General features: G+C 45.0%; 1 protein-coding gene across 1 annotated transcript; it reads left to right on the top strand.

Moving 5' to 3' along the window:
* The first annotated feature begins 6,229 nt into the window (after nucleotides 1-6,229).
* Nucleotides 6,230-14,799, top strand: LOC116516376 (frizzled-10-like). The gene is given in 9 exon segments (XM_032228810.1): nucleotides 6,230-6,267; nucleotides 13,081-13,352; nucleotides 13,355-13,695; nucleotides 13,697-13,861; nucleotides 13,863-14,031; nucleotides 14,034-14,060; nucleotides 14,063-14,329; nucleotides 14,332-14,624; nucleotides 14,626-14,799. Coding segments are annotated over 9 exon segments (1,746 nt in total).
* The last annotated feature ends 3,844 nt before the right edge of the window (nucleotides 14,800-18,643 follow it).

Raw genomic sequence — 18,643 nt, 5'->3', positions numbered from 1 at the left:
CCAAGAAAGCCGTGCACACATGCGCGGGGCAGTGGGGGGGCATTAAATTATGGGGGTGGGCATACAAGCATGCACGATAGAGTGCGCTTGCGTGCTTTTGGCCTCCGAGGCAAAAAAGGTTCACCATCACTGCACTAGATAAATAAATGAAATAGGTTGAAATTTGGTGGCGGTTTAGCACAGGCGGCTGATAATTCTCCCTTTGAAAATAGCCCAGCCCAAGATTAGCATCAGAGAATGGTAGAAATCTTTTAATCATCAACAAGCCAAACAAGACAATTTAAGGGAGACTCACAAGCCATCAGCTTCCGCCTCTGATGACACGGGTTCATTTTTTAATCTCTAGATGAAGGACGCTGATTATTTTTTCCTCATTTGCATCATTTGTGCAAAACTTGCAATTTTGCTTCTCTCTTTGATTTGGGACAATGCAAACCTTTCTAGGTTTTGTTTTGGGGTTTTTTGTTGCTGCTGTTGTTGCTTTGGCAACGCATACAACTCCGGGTTTCTTCAACAGGAAAAGAAATACAGGTAGCCCCCACTTATGATGATTTGTTTAGTGCCCGTTCGAAGTTACAACGGTACTGAAAAAAACCCAGTCCGTTTTTCAGACTTATCTGATCAAAATTCAGACGCTTGACAAGGGACTCACATTTCGTGGCACGACAAAATCGCGAAGCCCTTATCCGCGGAGATATAAGGGCGTCGCTAAAGCCGCGATGTCATCACCGCCGCGACAACAGCGCAGCAACAGAAGGGCGCTTTAAAACGGCGCCGCGGCAGAAAGCCGATTTCAATTAAGGTAAGGGTTAGGATTGGGTTTAGGGGTTTGTTTTAGGGTTAGGGTTAGGGTTAGGGTTAGGTTTAGTTTAGGGTTAGGTTTAGGGTTAGGTTTAGGGTTAGGTTTAGGGTACTGAGTGCTTGGGAATGCACGGATTTGCCCTCCGCGATTATGTCATCGCGGTAGGGTCGCATTTTTCCTTAGCACTTCGAACGGCGCTAATTAATCTTTGCGCTATGTCTCCGCGGATAAGGGCTTCGCGGATTTGTGGTGGAACCCTCACATTTATGATGGGTCGCAGTGTCCTGGGGGGGGAGTGTTCATGTGATACTCTTTTGCGACCTTCTGATAAGCAAAGTCCCCGGGGAGGCCGGAATCACATAACACCCAGGTGACTAATTTACCATCTGTAGTGATCCACTTAATAGCGGTGGCAAGGAAGGGTCGCAAAATGGGGCAAAACTCAGGAAGAAGAAGAAGAAGAAGAAGAAGAAGAAGAAGTAGTAGTAGTAGTAGTAGTCGTAGTAGTTGCTGTGTCTTTAAGCTAGCAGGAAGCTGAACCAGGGAAATTTGGACAGTGAAAAGGCAATCAGGCTGGGAAAAAGAGATGGAGCTTAATCTAATTTGGTTGGAGGGGGTCCGCCCCTGGTGTTGTTTTCAAGACTGTGGGAATGGAAAGATCAGGAAGAGCAAATTCTCTCCCTGCAGCCAGAAACAGCGGGGTGTCTCTCCGGCCCGTCCCTGATCCAAAGCGAGGCTAAGAAAAGGGATTAAAAAGGGACGCTCAGATGTGCATTTCATACCCTGGCACCCTGTGGAAAGGCAGTAATATTTCAAACTTGGTTCCAGAGAAGGAGAAAAGACCCTTTTGCAAGGGGGGTGGGGGAGAAAAAGGGAAAAAACACAATACGAAGGCCAGCCAAAATTGCATTAAAAGAGAGGAGTGGGTTTGGGTGGAGGAGGAGGGGATGGGGAGAGAGAGAAAAGAGAGTCATTTGTTTGCTGGGGTGGATTTTAAAAAACTGGTTTAAAAAAAGAAAGAACGCCTGAGCCATTTGAGGATCTGAAGTTCCACATCGTCAGGGGAAAAACCTTTTAAAATTTCTGGGCATCCTTTGGAAGTCTTCTCACAGGGGCCATCCTTTTGGCCCCAAAAGTGGGTGGAAAAACTGGGAACACCCCCCCCCCAGAAAAATAGGCCCCGGGAGGAGTGGGGGGGATTCTCATTGCTTTGTTAGTTCATTTATTAGATTACTTTATTGTCATTGCACCTCGTGCAATAAAATTAAATGCCATCTTCAGTGTACATTATAGCTACAAAAATAAAACACAAAGACATATGCTTCACATCCTATACAACTGCACTGAAAACCCCTGATATTGCATTAATATTACACTATATAGTAGAATTCAATATAGTTATTGCTTTGGGGTAGAAGCTGTTTTTCAGCCTATTTGTCCTTGTTTTTATTGTCCTGTACCGGCTGCCAGATGGTAATAGTTCCACACAAAAAAAGGTGCCCAGGATGAAGTGGATCTTTTAAGGATGTTTTGAACTTTCTTAAGGCATTGGGAGCTATAAAGCTCTTCCAAAGAGGGGAGAGGGCAACCCATGGACCTTTGGGCAATGACGTTGATCCTCTGGAGCGCTGTCCTATCTGCCCCGGTGCCACTGCCACTTTCTTTCAGCCAAACCAACTTTCTTTGTGGGTTGTGTGAGATTCAAGCTGAGCAGAGACGGTGGGTTTGCAATTCAGCTTACCCACAAGTCCAAGGTTGGTTGGTTGGTTGGTTTTCTTTATGTTTTATTTGCAGTTTTTCTTTAACAGCCAATATATTTTGTGGACAGATTGATGTCTGGATCAATACATTTTTACACGACTCTAGCAATGATAATACAATTACATATACATAGTTTTTGTCTTCTGACTTCTAACTTCATAAACTTATTATAGGTAGAAAACATTCTTTTATATATCGATTTATAAAATGCTATTTTCCCCATTTATAACACCACCACCCCACTTATTGGGGTTCTTCCACATTCCTCCAATTATCTTTAAACAATACTGTTCTATCTTAATGCTTCTTTACTGCTTTTGCCAAACATATATTTAAGCATCAATGTCATGCCTTGTAATATGTTTATTGACCCCTGTAAGATCACCAATATTTTAGTATTTTAAATATTATTCATATTTCACCAAATTTATATCTCAGTAATCACCGATAAAACCATTTATTAATTTAAAAAATCGGTCCCAAAGTTATGTCTCTAAAACCCTTGGATTTGTAATCCTTAAAGCTATCAATTCCAATATGTTTTGCTTACTATTAATCATAATGATATATTTAAATACGCCTAATCAGTCTTCCCCTAATGTCCTCCCAGTATTACAAAATTGTATATCTATCCATCATCTCTCAGCCTTTTTTGAATTTAGAACAGAACAGAATAGGATAAGGAGTGGAGTGGAGTGGAGTGGAATAGAATAGAATAGAAAAAGGTATGGAATGGAATAAAATAGAATAGAACAGAATAGAATTCTTTATTGTTCAAGTGTGATTGGACACACAAGGAATTTGTCTTTGGTGCAGATGCTCTCAGTGTATATAAAAAATAAAAAAATAAAATACATCCGCCAAGAATCATAAGATACAACACTTAGTATCTTTAATATCATCATTTATTGACTTTTTGGTAATTCTTTTATATTTCTCTGTTGGTATCCTATATTTCTATGATAGCGAACTTATGGCACATGTCCCATAAGTGGTACGCAGTGCCCTCTCTGATGGCACATGAGCCCTCGCCCCAGTTCAGTTCCACTGCGCATGCATGTGTGTCTCCTGCTGGCCAGCTGGTCTTCTGGTCTCTGCCATACATGTGCTGGGGCCATGGGGATGTGCAGGGAACTGTGCACGAATACGCAAGGGTGGGGAAGCCACATACAGGAGGGGAACTCAGTCTGGAAAAGGTTAGGCATCACTGCTATATTTCTTTCTAGAATTGGTGACTGCCAACACCATGGTTTTGACGATGGTGATACAATAATACAATACAATAGCAGAGTTGGAAGGGACCTTGGAGGTCTTCTAGTCCAACCCCCTGCCTAGGCAGGAAACTCTATACCATTTCAGACAAATGGCTATCCAACATCTTCTTAAAGACTTCCAGTGTTGGGGCATTCACAACTTCTGGAGGCAAGCTGTTCCACTGATTAATTGTTCTGTCAGGAAATTTCTCCTTAGTTCGAGGTTGCTTCCCTCCTTGATAGTTTTCATCATTGCTTCTTGTCCTGCCCTCAGGAGCTTTCGAGAATGGATTGACTCCCTCTTCTTTGGGGCAGCCCCTCAGATGTCACTGGAATCCATCTTTTGAAACAAGGATCCCTTGAAAAATCAGGGGTGGGGTGGGGACGATAATATTAAGAACCCCTGGAGAGGGAGGGTGCTTCTTAATATTATCGCTTTTAAACTTAAAATATTAATGATTTTAAACCTGAACTGTTTTTATTCGGTGCAATATCAGAAAAATCAGAGAAGAAAAGTATGGATTTCATATAACATGCTGTAAGAGCAGCAAGGATATACTTATATTGTGTGTGTGTGTGTGTGTGTGTGTGTGTGTGTGTGTGTGTTATTCACACAATATTGGAAAAATGAAGAAACACAGTGAGATGAAAAGATCATGAAGAAGGTAGCGGACTATGCAGAAATGGATAGATTTGACATTGCAAAATTAAGCAGAAAGAAGATACCGAATACTATCAAATGTGGACATCTATTTTACCAGTGGTTGGGGGAACAAAAGGGGTGGAGCTTAAGAATATCATCAGAAATAAGAGAAGGGGAAATATTAGTACATACATTTTTATATAATAAGAGTAACAATAAGAGGAAAGATGGAACAACTGAATAACGATAGATTGTAACATAATATAAATGTGCATTATTATTAGAAAAACATAAGTTGATTGAGTGTAATAATTATGAGTAATTTTATTAGAATGTAAGGTACCCACAGGCCACACTGTTCACACATTTATTTGATTTCTTTGTAAAAAAAAAAAAACTTGGGAGATAAAAAAGAAAAAAGAAAGGTCTCCCTTACAGCGTACAACATATATTTGGGGTTCAATTCTAGTTGCGGTGATGTGGGACACGGTGGTTCAGTTCCTAAGATTCTGAGCTTGTCGATCAGAAACGTTGGCAGTTCGAATCCCTAGCACTGTGTAACGGAGGGAGCTCCCGTTACTTGTCCCACCTTCTGCCAACCTAGCAGTTCGAAAGCACATAAAAAATGCAAGTAGAAAAATAGGAACCAACTTGGGTGGGAAGGGAACAGCGTTCCGTGCACCTTCAGCATTTGGTCATGCCAGCCACATGACCACGGAGAGGTCTTTGGACGGCACCGACTCTTCGGCTTTGAAACAGAGATGAGCACCGCCCCCTAGAGTCGGGAACAACTAGCACATATGTGCCAGGGGAACCTTTAGCTTGATATGCCTGTATTGCTGTGGGAGAAGATTTTGTGGCAAGTTGGAGAGTACAGCATGTCACTGCTGAAGCGTGGGATGTTGAAGGGAGCCAGTTCAAGGACTGGCCGTGGCATTATCTAGATTTTTTGAGATGATTTTCACTTTCCCCTATCTTGTTTTTCCGGCTCTCATCTGCAGAGGGTTGGTTCCTGGCCTCCCAATTAAATGAAAAGGATTTTCCTCAACTCTTCCTTTCCTTCTACCTCTGTGGAATAGGACGTGCATCAAAGAGATGAATCCTCTTTTGCGTTACGACAGCAACCGAATCTGTTAGGATCCTCCCAGGGCTGAGTGTATACAGGGCAGCCCACCTTCCACAGTTGCCCAAAACAAACAAAAATGATTTAATTGCTCTCTGGAGTTGCAAGATGCTTCAGCTTGAGGAAGGGGACTTTTAAGACGCATAAGGGGTCTCCTGCCTTGAGAAGGGGATTGGACTAGAAGACCTCTAAGGTCCCTTCCAGCCCTATGATTCTATGATGCCAATAAGAGGAGAATATTTGTCCCTCGTGGTTAAAAGGATGGATGCTCTCTGAGCTTGGTTGTTTTCTTGCAGGCATTTCATTACCCAACCAGGTAACATCATCAGTGCTAGAAGGGAGTAGGGTTTGTGAAGTGGAGGAGATGGGAGGAGGAGGAGGCAAACTGTGCAGTCCTTGGTGCTCTCTGAGCTTGTTTACTTACACAGGTTTTATTACTCAACTAGGTAACATCATCAGTGTTAGAAGGAAGTGGGGTTTGCCTAGTGGAGAAGGAGATGGCAGCAGGAGGAGGAGGAAGAGGAGGAGGAGGGGGGGGGATGACTGTTGGATCCTTGATGCTCCCTGAGCTTGGTGGTTTTCTGGCAGACATTTCAGGACCTATCTAGGGAACATCATCAGCACTGAGAGGCAGTGAGCTTTGCAGAATGGAAAGGAGGATTGTACGATCTCTGAGCTTGCTTCTCTTTCTTGCAGACATTTCATTTATCCAACTAGGTAACATCATCAGTGCTAAAAGAGTGGAGTTTGCAGAGAGGAGGAGGGGGAGAGGAGGCAGGAATAGGGTGAGGAGGAAGACAATGACTGTGGGTCTCTGAGCCTGGTTATTTTGTTGCAGACATTTTATTACCCAACTAGGGAACATCATCAATGCTAGAAGGGATTCTATGATGTTATTTGGGAGGGAAGTTGGGGAGAATTTACATGAAGGCAGAGTTACGGCTAAAATATATTTCCAAGGCTGAACTTGCTTCATTATTTGAAATCATGTTTAGTTACAAAGCTTCATTAAAAAAAAAAAACTTGGCTTCCAATGCCCCCCTCCCAACACCCCCCCCCCCCGGTTTCCATCCATTTTAAGATCTTGCAATTTCCACCAGGGATGTACATGCTTTCGGCTCCCTCCACCCCCAGCCCTCCGCTTTCATCCATGGTTAAATATGTAAATAAAATGTCTAAAGTCATTCTTCAAAGAAGACAAAGGCAAGAAAACAAGGCAGGGGGAAAAAAAGACAAGCAGAAAATTCTTTCTGGGTTCTCTATAACATTTGCCCAGAGGGTGGGGGGGGGAGGCCAAGGCCAGAAAAAGTCTCCCAGCGGGGGTGCCCGTTGTGCCAAATAACACTCCTTGGTGGGGGTGGGTGGTAAAGGAGCTTTTAAAGAAATACATTTATAAATCTATATTTTCTTCGGCAGCAGCCATCACAGAGGTCTTTGTATTTATTATTGATTTCCCAGTGGCTGATTCTATCCTTTTTTTCTTCCTTTCTTTTCCTTCTTTCTGTCCTTCCTTCGTTTCTCTTACTTGCTTTATCACCTTCCTTCCTCCTTTCTTCTCTTTTCCTTTCCCTTTCTTTTCCTTCTTTCTGTCCTTCCTTTCCTTTGCTTCCTTGTCTCTTTCTTGTCCTTCCTTTTTCTTTCCTTCCTTCTTTCTCTTATCCTCCTTCCTTTTCTCTTTCTTTCTTGTTCTCTCTCTCTCTCTTTCCTTCCTTACTTTCCTTCCATCTGTTCCTTCCAACCCTCGCCTTTAAAGCAGTCATACCGAAATGAAAGCTAATTCAAGAAAGTGGCTCTTTTAATTCCCATTCACCACAATATTTCCAAGAAAGAAAAAGAAGGAAGGAAGGAAGAATTAAAGAAAGAAAGAAAGAAAGAAAGAAAGAAAGAAAGAAAGAAAAAAAAGAAGGGAAGAGAAAGAAAGAAAGAAAGAAGAAGAAAGGAGGGAGGGAAGAAAGAAAGAAAGGAAAGAAGGAAGAAGAGAGAGAAGAAAGGGAAAGGAAGGAATGAAGGAGGGAAGAAAGAGAAGAACAAAGAAAGAAAATAAATAATAAATAAATAAGGAAGGAAGAAATGGGGAGGGAACAAAGGGAAAAGAAGAAAGAAAGAAAGAAGAAAGAAAGAGAGAAAGAAGACAGGTGGGAAGGGAAATAAAGGAAGAAAAGAAAAGAAGGAGGGAGGGAAGAAAGAAGAGAAAAAAGGAGGGAGAGAGGAAGAACGGAGAAGGAAGGAAGAGAGAAGAAAAGAAAGAAGAAAGAGAGAAGAAAGAAAGAAGAAAGAAAAGAAAGAAAGATAAGAAAGGAAAGTAAGTAAGTTAGGGACTAGCCAATTATCCAAAGTGGTTTGAAAAACCCTTCACTTCCACAAGCGAAGTCAGACCCATTAAGAGACAGGAATTTCTGCCAGGGGAATCTCTGAGTTTGTGTGTGACTGTTTTATGTTTCACTTCTTCTCACCCCTCCAGCAAATATGAAAGACAAAGATGAAGGAATGAGGGACGGACAACCGCATTTTGGACAAGAACAAAGACCAAAAAGTTTCACTCCAAACTTTTAGCATTTCTTTAAAAACTTATTTCTGATGCGATAGCAGCAGGACGGACAGCCGGGGACATGTTAGCCAAACCACCGTCATTTGAACCTTGTTCAAAAGAGAGAGAGATGGGGGGGGGGGTCTTTATAAATTTCCCTCTGCGTGGAATCTTTCTTTTTTTCCATGACCCCCAACTGAGTGGTGCATAGAAAGGTCTACAGTGCAGAGGACTGCTAAGAAAACAAGCTTTGTTCAGAGAGAATTAGAAATTCTTTATTAATCCACTTTCAGGGGGGGTTGCTTTATGCTGAATCAGAGAAAGAGGTCTGGACTCTTTGGAGCGCATAAATAGGTGTGTGTGTGTGTGTGTGTGTCTGTGTGTGTGTCTGTGTGTCTGTGTGTCTAGCTAAGACCTCTACCAATGCTCAGGAATGCAACCAACTCCATTCCAAAATAAAGTCGTAAATCACACATACATATACACTTACTGCATATATACAGGGACCCGGAATCCGGATTACAGATTAACAGAGTCAGAAAGGACCTTGTAGGTCATCTAGTCCAACCTCCCCAAAGCAGGAAACCCTACACCCATTCTTGACAGATGGCAGTCCCCCAGTTCCTCCTTGAAAGCCTCCAGTGATGAAACTTCCACAACTTCCTGAGGCAACTTCTGTTCCATGGGTTGATTGTTCTGTCAGAAAAATTCTCCTTATTTCCAGGTTGAATCTCTCCTTGAACAATTTCCATCCATTCTTCCTTGTCTGGCCTTGGAACAAATGCTTTGGAGAATAGCTTGCCCCCCTCCTTTCTGTGGCAGCCCCTCAAATATTGGAAGACTGCTATCCTGTCTCCCCTGGTCCTTCTCTTTACTAGACTAGCCAGGCCCAGTTCCTGCAACCCTTCATCGTATATTTTGGCTTCCAGTCCCTTCATCATCCTGGTTGCTCTTCTCTGCACTCTTTCTAGAGTGTCAACGTAGTGTGGTGACCTGAATCCAATTCATACACTCTGCAAAACTATGATCTGTTTGGCTGCATTTCTTTCATACAGGTGATCCTTGAGGTAAGAACCATTTGTTTAGTGACCATTCAATGTTACGACAGGACTGGGGGGGGGGGAAAGTGACATGACCAGTTTTCCCCATGGTCATGTGATCAAAATCAGGTGCTTGGCAACTGACTGATATTATGACGGTTGCAGGCATCCTGGGCTCATGCAACCCCCTTTTGTGTCCTTCCGACAAGCAAAGTCAGCCGGGAAGCCAGATTCAACTTCAACAACCGTGTTGCAAACTTAATGGCTGCAGTGATTCATTTAACAGCCGTGGCCAGAAAGTTCATGAATGGGCCAAACTGACTTAGCCGCTGTCTTCGCTTAGCCACAGAACCTCATCCAAGAAGTTTCTTCGGCTCATTCAGCCTCTTCAGCTAAAGAAGCTTCTTGATGAGAAGCGAAACATCTTCAAAGAAAAAAACAGTCCAGTTGAAAAAGCACTTTGGGGAGGGGGGAGGGGGAAGGAAAGGGAAGGAAAGGGAAGGAGAGAGAAGGAAGGGAAGGGAAAGGAAAGAAGGAAAGGAAAGAGGGAAGGGAAAGGAAAGGCAAGGGAGGGATTGGGGGGGAAGGGAGGAACTGAAAGGAAAGGAAAGGAAAGAAAGGAAAATAGAAGGAGAGGAAAGGTGAGGAAAGGTAAGGAAAGAAAAGAAAGGAAAAGAAAGGAAGATAGAAGAAGGAGAGGAAGGAAAAGGAAAGAAAGGAAAAGAAAGGAAGATAGGAGAGGAAAGGTAAGGAAAGAAAAGAAAGGAAAAGAAAGGAAGATGAAGGAGAGGGAAGGAAAGGAAAGAAAGGAAGATAGAAGGAAAGGAAGATAGAAGAAAGAGGGAAAGGAAAGGGAAGGGAAGGGAGAAGAGGGGAGGGGCGGGAAGGGAGGGAAAGGAAAGTTGTCCCAAAGGTGCTTTTTTTTCAAGAGGCACTGGACTTTCTGGTTTTTCTTTGAAGAAAATCCAAGAAGCTTCTTCAACTCTGAAGATCTCCATAGAAAAATCACTGCAGACTTCTCCTTGTTTCCCCCACTTCCAAATGTGATCTGCATCCCCCCCCACCCAAAAAAATTGAAGAAATGCAATATTTCTCTGCCTCACTCTTCAGGATTTCACTTTATCTCCCTATTGTTTGGATGGTGGGAGAGGGTGTACTTTAAGTTCTTTAGCATCCCCTCCCCCCAGAAAAGACCTAGGCATCTAACATTTGGTTGCTCAGATTTGAGATGAATCCTTCTCCATTTGTCATCAAAGCTTCCATTCCATAAACAGAGACCCCAAAACCTCTGAGCCAACTCGATTTTATGAGTTTTTAAGCCAGACTTTTATTACCCAGGTAATAAAAAACATTCAAATACAATCCTTTAAAACCTCCACTGCTGTTTTTAAACAATCCTTTCTTTCTCTTTTTCTTTCTTTCTTTTCCCTTTTTTCTTTCTTTCTTCCTTTTCTTTCTTTCTTTCTTTTTTCCTCTCTCCCTCTCCCTTTCTCTTTTCTTTTTTTTCTTTTTTCTCTCTTTTTCTTTCGTACTTTCTTTTTCTTTCTCCCTCCCTCCCTTCTTTTTTCCTGTGGAAATCAAGACATTTCCAAGAAAGCTTTCCTTTTACATATACAAAAGTAACAGCCAGCCAGGTTAAATTGTGGAAGTTTTACAGCAATGTTTTCATGGTGCTAGAGGCGGCGACAGAGATGATGGTTAGCTGGGAATGGAGCCATTTTTCTTCAAACTGAAGCTGGAAAGGGCCATACAAACCTAACTGGAACCCCACCCCAACCTTAGTTCTGATTCTCCAGAAGTTGCTACAACGTCTAGCTTCCAGAAGTTGACATGGAGTTGTAATTTTGAAAGGATCTCTAGATCCAGCATAAACTGTGTCATCTACCAGAGGTTATCAGATGTTGAGTCATGCCATATCATTTTAATCTTAATTAAGTGGTAATTAAAAGAAAATGTTGGGCTTGGAGAGGAAGCTTCTGCTGGTGTACCATTTCAAAACCAAATGTGGCTCTCCATATTGGAAAAAAAAACCCTAGGAATTATTGAATGTATCAAGAAGGTGGACTTCAACTCCCAGAATTCCCCAGCCAGCCATACTTCAACAAATTCACCTCCGATGCTGTCTGGGGAACTCTGGGAATTGAAGTCCACACATCTTAAAAGCTGACATGGCTCACCAGGAGGTTCAAATAATTCCAGAATCTCCAGAATGTTACAAAGTCCATCATTTCCAATCAGGTGGTTTGGCAACCTCTAAGAATAAAATGAGGATGGGTCCAAAAAGGGGCACGGAGGAACTTCTGCTTCTGGGAGACAAAGATAGGATGGATGATGAGGATGATTGAAGAGGATGAGGATGATGGCAGCTAGTATGGCAGAGCAGATCAAGGAGATCCAGAGGGAATGATGGGGACCAAATTCTCTGCCCAACCAACCTCACCGGGTCATTTTAGGGATAACCCCAGGCCACATTCTGGAAAAAAAGGGAAAGTTACAAACATCACATAAATCAATAAACGCAACTCAGATGGGCTGTAAGCTCACCTTCCTCTTTTACTCCTTCCTTACAACAACGCCCCCCGCCCCCCTATTTGCAAGGATCAGGGGAGAAAGTTGAGAAAGTCTTAAAGAGGGCGGAAGAAGGGAGGAGGGAAGCTTTGGGAACGCGCGCCGATCAAGGGCTTCTCTCTTTTTTTTTGTTCTCTCTTCAGCACCCCCCCTCCCGTATCCCCCCCCTCCGGGCTTCCTTTCTTCAGCTCCAAGGCGCCCCGTAGGTGCCGGCGAAAAAGGGACAGCCGGCTTCGCCTCTTTTCTCATGCAAAACGAGAGAGAGGCGCGCAAAGGCGGAGGGGAGCCCAGTGGAAGTGAGAGGGGGAATAAGAGGAGGGGGGCTATGGCCGGATCTGTGCGCGTGCGCGGGCCGCATCACGGTCTGCTGCTGCTGCTGCTCCCGCCTCCTAAGCCCCCCATTTCCCCCTCCCCTCTCCTCCCGACTTCGGCAGCTGCAAAACCCTGGACTTACTTTTTCTGGCGAGCGCGCGCTCTGGAGAAAGCGAGCGCTTTTGGAGAGGGCGCTGCGCTTTTACGCCCGCCTTGGCCATCCAGCGCTCCGTCTCGATCCGAGCTCAGGCGGCGGCCACGACTCTCCCTTCCCTCCGGCTGGCCGCTTATTCTGCCCAACCTCTCTCTTTTCCCCACCCAGCCCGGCCGAGCCCCCCCCCCCTTTCTCCACCCGAAGGGGGGCGGAGACGCAAAGTCAGCGGAGCGCCCGATTTCTCGGAGCAGAAAGCCCCGCAGAAGCAGCCGGATAAGGGTTCCCGCAGCCGGTCCGGGGAAAGCAAGGAGCTGGCCAGCACGGGGGCAGCGGATCCCCCACTCCAGCCACCCTACAGAGAAAAGGAGCCGGGGAAATTCGCATCCTGCTTCCCTGGCTGTCGGCGAGCGAGAGAGCGGCGTGGAAGATTTTTTTTTTTTTAACGGTCCCCCGGCATGCCGAGCCGCTGTAAGTCACCCCGCGCATGGAGCGCCGCGAGAGGCGCGCGTCCGCTTCCTCTCCCCCTGCCTCACCGAGCTTGAGACCCTCCAACCCGGGCGGCGGAGCCGGACTAGCGTGGGAATGTCCCGCTTTTGCTGGAAGTGAGCGGAGTTTCCCAGGTTTTGTTTTGCGGTGGGATTCGAGAGCGCGGCGATCGCCATGAAGCCGGATTGGATGAGGCTTAAGTCCTTTCCGAAGAGGGCTTCGGAGGAGAGCCGGGGGCCGGGGTGCCAGTGATCTGACCGTCCCTCACTCCTGGTTGGTCACTTCTCCCGTCCTTCCCTGCCCTCCTCCCTCACCGGCAGGACTTCGGGGTTCCGCGGATCGGTGGGGCAGCTTCCCAGTTGGCCAACATGAGCTGCTGGCCGCGAAGCTCCAGACCGACTCTGGGGGTGGTGCTGCATTGGTGTGCTCCTGTTTTGGCATCAGCTCCATCGACATCGACCGGCCCGGGGACGGCCGGTGCCAACCCATCGAGATCCCCATGTGCAAAGACATCGGCTACAACATGACGCGGATGCCCAATTTGATGGGCCACGAGGACCAGCAGGATGCGGCCATCCAGCTGCACGAGTTCGCCCCGCTGGTGGAGTACGGCTGCCATGGCCACCTCAAATTCTTCCTCTGCTCCCTCTACGCCCCCATGTGCACCGAGCAGGTGTCCACGCCCATCCAGCCTGCCGGGTGATGTGCGAGCAGGCCCGGCTGAAGTGCTCGCCCATTATGGAGCAGTTCAACTTCAGGTGGCCGGACTCTCTGGATTGCAGCAAGCTGCCCAACAAAAACGACCCCAATTATTTGTGCATGGAAGGCCCCCAGCAATGGCTCCGAGGAACCGCCCCGGGGATCCAGCATGCTCCTCCCATGCTTTGGCACCAGAGGCCCCACAACGCCGGTCACGACCTGACCCAGCAGAAGGACGGGCTGGGTCGACTCTCCTGTGAGAACCCCGGAAAGTTCCACCACGTGGAGAAGAGTGGTTCTTGCGCTCCGCTTTGCACCACTGGGGTTGGACGTCTACTGGAGCTGGGAGGACAAGCAGTTTGCGGTCATCTGGATGGCGGTGTGGTCCATCCTCTGCTTCTTCTCCAGCGCCTTCACCGTCCTGACCTTCCTGATCGACCCCCAGCGCTTCAAGTACCCCGAGAGGCCCATCATCTTCTTGTCCATGTGCTATTTGCGTCTACTCCGTGGGCTACATTGTCCGCCTCTTCTCCGGAGCGGAGAACATCGCCTGCAATCCGGACAATGGACAACTCTACGTCATCCAGGAAGGTTTGGAGAGCACCGGCTGCACCTTGGTTTTCCTCATCCTCTACTACTTTGGCATGGCCAGCTCCTTGTGGTGGTGATCCTGACTTTGACGTGGTTCCTGGCCGCGGGAAGAAGTGGGGTCACGAGGCCATTGAAGCCAACAGCAGCTACTTTCACTTGGCGGCTTGGGCCATCCCTGCAGTGAAGACTATTATGATCTTAGTCATGCGCCGGGTTGCAGGGGACGAGTTGACCGGCTTGTGCTACGTCGGCAGCATGGATGTCAATGCGCTGACTGGCTTCGTGCTGGTCCCTCTGGCTTGCTATCTCATTCTGGGGACATCCTTCATCCTTTCGGGCTTTGTGGCCCTCTTCCACATCAGGAGGGTGATGAAACTGGCGGGGAGAACACCGACAAGCTGGAGAAGCTCATGGTGAGGATAGGTGTCTTCTCGGTCTTGTATACCGTCCCGGCCACATGTGTCATCGCCTGTTACTTTTACGAGCGGTTGAACATGGGTTACTGGAAGATTTTGGCCATTCAGCAAAAATGCAAAGTCAACAATCACGCTAAGCATCTGGACTGCACCATGAGTGACTCCATTCCAGCTGTGGAGATCTTTATGGTCAAAATCTTTATGCTGCTGGTGGTGGGCATCACCAGCGGAGTCTGGATTTGGACCTCCAAAAACTCTGCAATCCTGGCAAGGGGTTTGTAGCCGGAGGATCAAGAACAGGACTCGGAGGAAGTCCACCAGCATGGTGGCAAGTGGGAGTCTTTACAAAAGGACCAGCCAGCCTTTGCCCAAAGTTCATCACGCAAAGTACGAGCCAGCTTTGCAATCTCCGACCTGTGTGTGACCACAGTGGACCATAAGACCATAATAATGTTATGAATCGGAATACTTGGAAAGCAACTGAAAGAGATGCCCAAGCAGTCAGCATTAGCATTCAGGACTAAAGATGTGGGTTTTTTTTTAATGCTTTTAGAACTTCTCTTGTCTTACCAAACAGCAAATTAAGAAAAGAGAGTTGAAATCTTAAAATTCAAGGTCAGGAGACAGGATAAAAAATTAGTGCCTCGAATGTGAAACAAACATAAGCACACTGTTTCTTTTTCTCTCTTTCTCATTCATTTCTTTTTCTCTTTCTTCTCTCTTATTTTGCTAGTTTTTACATGCTTTGAAAAACTTTACTAAAACTTCTTTCCTTCCTTCCTCCATTTCTTCCTTGTCCCATCTCTTTCCTCCTTCCTCCCTCCCACCCTCCCTCCATTCCTCCCTTGTTCCATTCTCTCCTTCCTCCTTCCTTTCCTCCTTTCTTCATTCCCCTGTTGATTGTTTGGCCAAGCCTTCTGGAAATGAAAAACTTGGGCGTTCTGACTTGTAAATATTGGAACTTGTTTTGCTTTAGGTTTCTAACCTTTTAGACATAAGTACTGTATTGGTAGAGCTGTTTTTTTGTGTGTTTTTAAGAGAAAACTTGAAAGAAAATGTTAGAGAAGCAACCAGATCAGAGAGAAACTAGAAGTCTATATTCACCCTAAAATCTTTGCAAAAGTAAACCTGTTCTCAATATTATTATTATTGCCTTTTATCACTCAAGACGGGCTCTCAAAATGGTCTCTTCCACAGAAAATAATGTGCAATACAGGTCCCCCCCCCTGCATTTCGTCCCTTGTTTCCCTCACCCCCAAAACCCAGATCCATGCCTTGAAATACGAAACAAGTTGCCAGACATAAAAGCGACAGAAGGGAATCTTTTCCACCAAAAGAACAGAGGGTTCTAGTCCCTAGGAACCCTTCAGAGTTACACTTTGTGGCTTTTTAATGGAAATCGGACACGTTTAGAGAAGGGGAGGGAGGGAGAGAGGAGGGCCAGGCACTGAAAAGAATCCAAAGGGGCTTATTGACTCTCCCCATTGTTAAATAGATTCAATCCATGAATAGATCAAGGAAACGCTCCCATCTTCCTCCACTCCTCCCTCCCACCCCCAGGCCCCAAAGGGAAACCAGGGCACATGGAGGTGTGTGCCTGGCTTGTACAGCTAGCTTTCTCTATTTGTAATGTACAGCTATTTTCATGCCCTATTTTATTAAAACATGATGAGCGAGAAATAAAACAACTTCTAGTTTGATAACGAGGATCTTCCCTCAGCATTCTATCATTTGGGGAAGTGGGGTTGGGATGGGTTTTTGGGTGACCAGGGGAATGCCAATGAGGTTGGCACCAATTTGAATGGTATTTAGGGCATGCCACAGTGGTGAAGTAGCCAAAGGTACTTTTTAATGGAAGGAAGAAAATGGCTGGAGCACCCACAACTTCTAGAGGCAAGTTGTTCCATTGGTTAATTGTTCTCACTATTAGGAAGTTTCTCCTTAGTTCTCCCCTCATTATTTTCCATCCATTGCTGCTTCTCCTGCCTTCAGGTGCTTTGGAGAACAGAAGAGAATAACAGAGTTGGAAGGGACTTTGGAGGTCTTCTAGTCCAACCCCCTGCTTAGGCAGGAAATCCTACACCACTTCGGCCAAATGGTTGTCCAACATCTTAAAAATTTCCAGTGTTGGAGCATTCACAACTTCTGGAGGCAAGTTGCTCCACTGAACAATTGTTTTAAACTGTCAGGAAATTCCTCCTTAGTTCTAAGTTGCTTCTTTCCTTGATTAGTTTCCACCCATTGCTTCTTATCCTACTTTCTGGTGCTTTGGAGAATAGCTTGACTCCCTCTTCTTTGTGGCAGTCCCTGAGATATTGGAAGACTGTTATCATGCCTCCCCTAGTCCTTCTTTTCCCTTAAACTAGACATACCCAGTTCCGGCAACCATTCATTGTATGTTTTAGCCCCCATTCCCCTATCCATCTTTGTCGCTCTTCTCTGCACTCTTGCCAGAATCCCACACCTTTCCTATATTGGGGTGCCCAAAACTAGATGCAATATTCCAAGTTGGCGTTACTAAGGCTTTATAACACGGTAGTAGGAATAGCTGCATTTGTGTGGATGCTGAGGACAGCTCTGGGTGCAGGGGTGAAAAAGATATGGCAGGACACAGTTGATGAATAGCACTACCTCTGACAATTCTAGGAGACTAAGCAGTCTGGTGCAGTGGTTAAGCAGGGACTTTTGAACTCTCTTCTGAGTTGGCCAAGAAGTGGAAATGGGCAGGGAGGTTCAAAGTGAAAAGAATTCTTCCTCTTTTCCTGTCATTGGAAATTCAGGAAGAAACTTTTTAGATTGTTTACGTGACCCCACCAGAATCACTCTGGTGAGATGGATGGTCTCTACATTTGATATACAGGTAGTTTCTCGGCTTACAATAATTTGTTTAGTGACCAGAGATACAACAGCATTGAAAAAAGAGGACATGACCGTTTTTCACACTTATGACCGTTGCAGTATTCCCAGGGTCACGTGATCAAAAATTCAAGCCATTTGGCAATGGACTCGTATTTATAACGGTTTGCAAGGGTCCCCAAGGTCACATGAAGCCCCTCTGGTGACCTTCCAACAAGCCACCTCAACTGAGAATCCAGATTTGCTTAACGACCATGCAATTAACTTATCAACTGCATGTGATTCACTTAACAACGTGGCAAGGAAGGTCATAAATGGGGCAAAATTCACTTAACTGTCCTGCTGGGCACATAAATTTTAGTTCTTGATTGTGGGGTAAGTCCATGATTCTGTGTGTGTGGTGTGTGTCTGTCTGTCTGTCTGTCTGTCTGTCTACCAAAGAAGAAAGAAAGAAAGAAAGAAAGAAAGAAAGAAAGAAAGAAAGAAGAAGAAATACAACAGACAGACAGACAGACAGACAGAAGATAGAATGCATGTGATGAATGGATGGACGGACAGACAGAAGATAGAGTGGACAGACAGACAGACAGAAGATAGAGTGCATAGATGACAGACAGACAGAGATAGATGCATAGATAGACAGACAACAGACAGAGATACAGAAGATAGAGTGCATAGATAGATAGATAGACTAGATAGATAGATAGATAGATAGATAGATAGATAGATAGATAGATAGACAGACAGACAGACAGACAGACAGACAGACAAAGATAGAGTGGATAAATAGATAGATAGACAGACAGAAAGAAGGAAAGAAGACAGAGTGGATAGACAGACAGAAGACAGACAGATAGATAGATAGATAGATAGATAGATAGATAGATAGATAGATAGATAGATAGAGACATACATACATACATACATACATACATACATACTACAGACTACATACTCATACATATATGATGGGTAGATATATATTTGAATACTTATTGATAGTATGAATAATATACTGTATAGATGAAAAAGTACCTTTCCTGATTCTTGATTGTTTCTTCATGTGCTTGGGAGCTTTTTTTAAATATAAAATTGCTATTTTTGGTGTGGATGTTTAGTTAGGATGATGAGAGGTCAGACCACTTTCCCAATTTCCCATCCTTTCTTTCTTTCTTTTTGCCAGGGATAAAACCATCCTTAAAAAGAAGAGAATCTCATTTCCTCTTTGGAACAAATTTGCCTCTGCCTTGAGTTCCTTCCTATACTTTGTGTTTGCACTCCCTCTCTCTTGCACCCCAGAGTGGGGGAGGGGGGAGAAAGAGAGGAAAGAAAAAGAAAAAGAAAAGAAAGGAGCCAACAAGACCGGAGTTAATTTTATTTGCATCACAAAAGGTCCTTAGATTTCAGAACAA

The sequence above is a fragment of the Thamnophis elegans genome, chromosome 13 (assembly GCF_009769535.1).
Source record: "Thamnophis elegans isolate rThaEle1 chromosome 13, rThaEle1.pri, whole genome shotgun sequence".
Lineage (NCBI taxonomy): Eukaryota > Metazoa > Chordata > Lepidosauria > Squamata > Colubridae > Thamnophis > Thamnophis elegans.
This window is presented reverse-complemented; position numbering and strand designations above follow the sequence as displayed.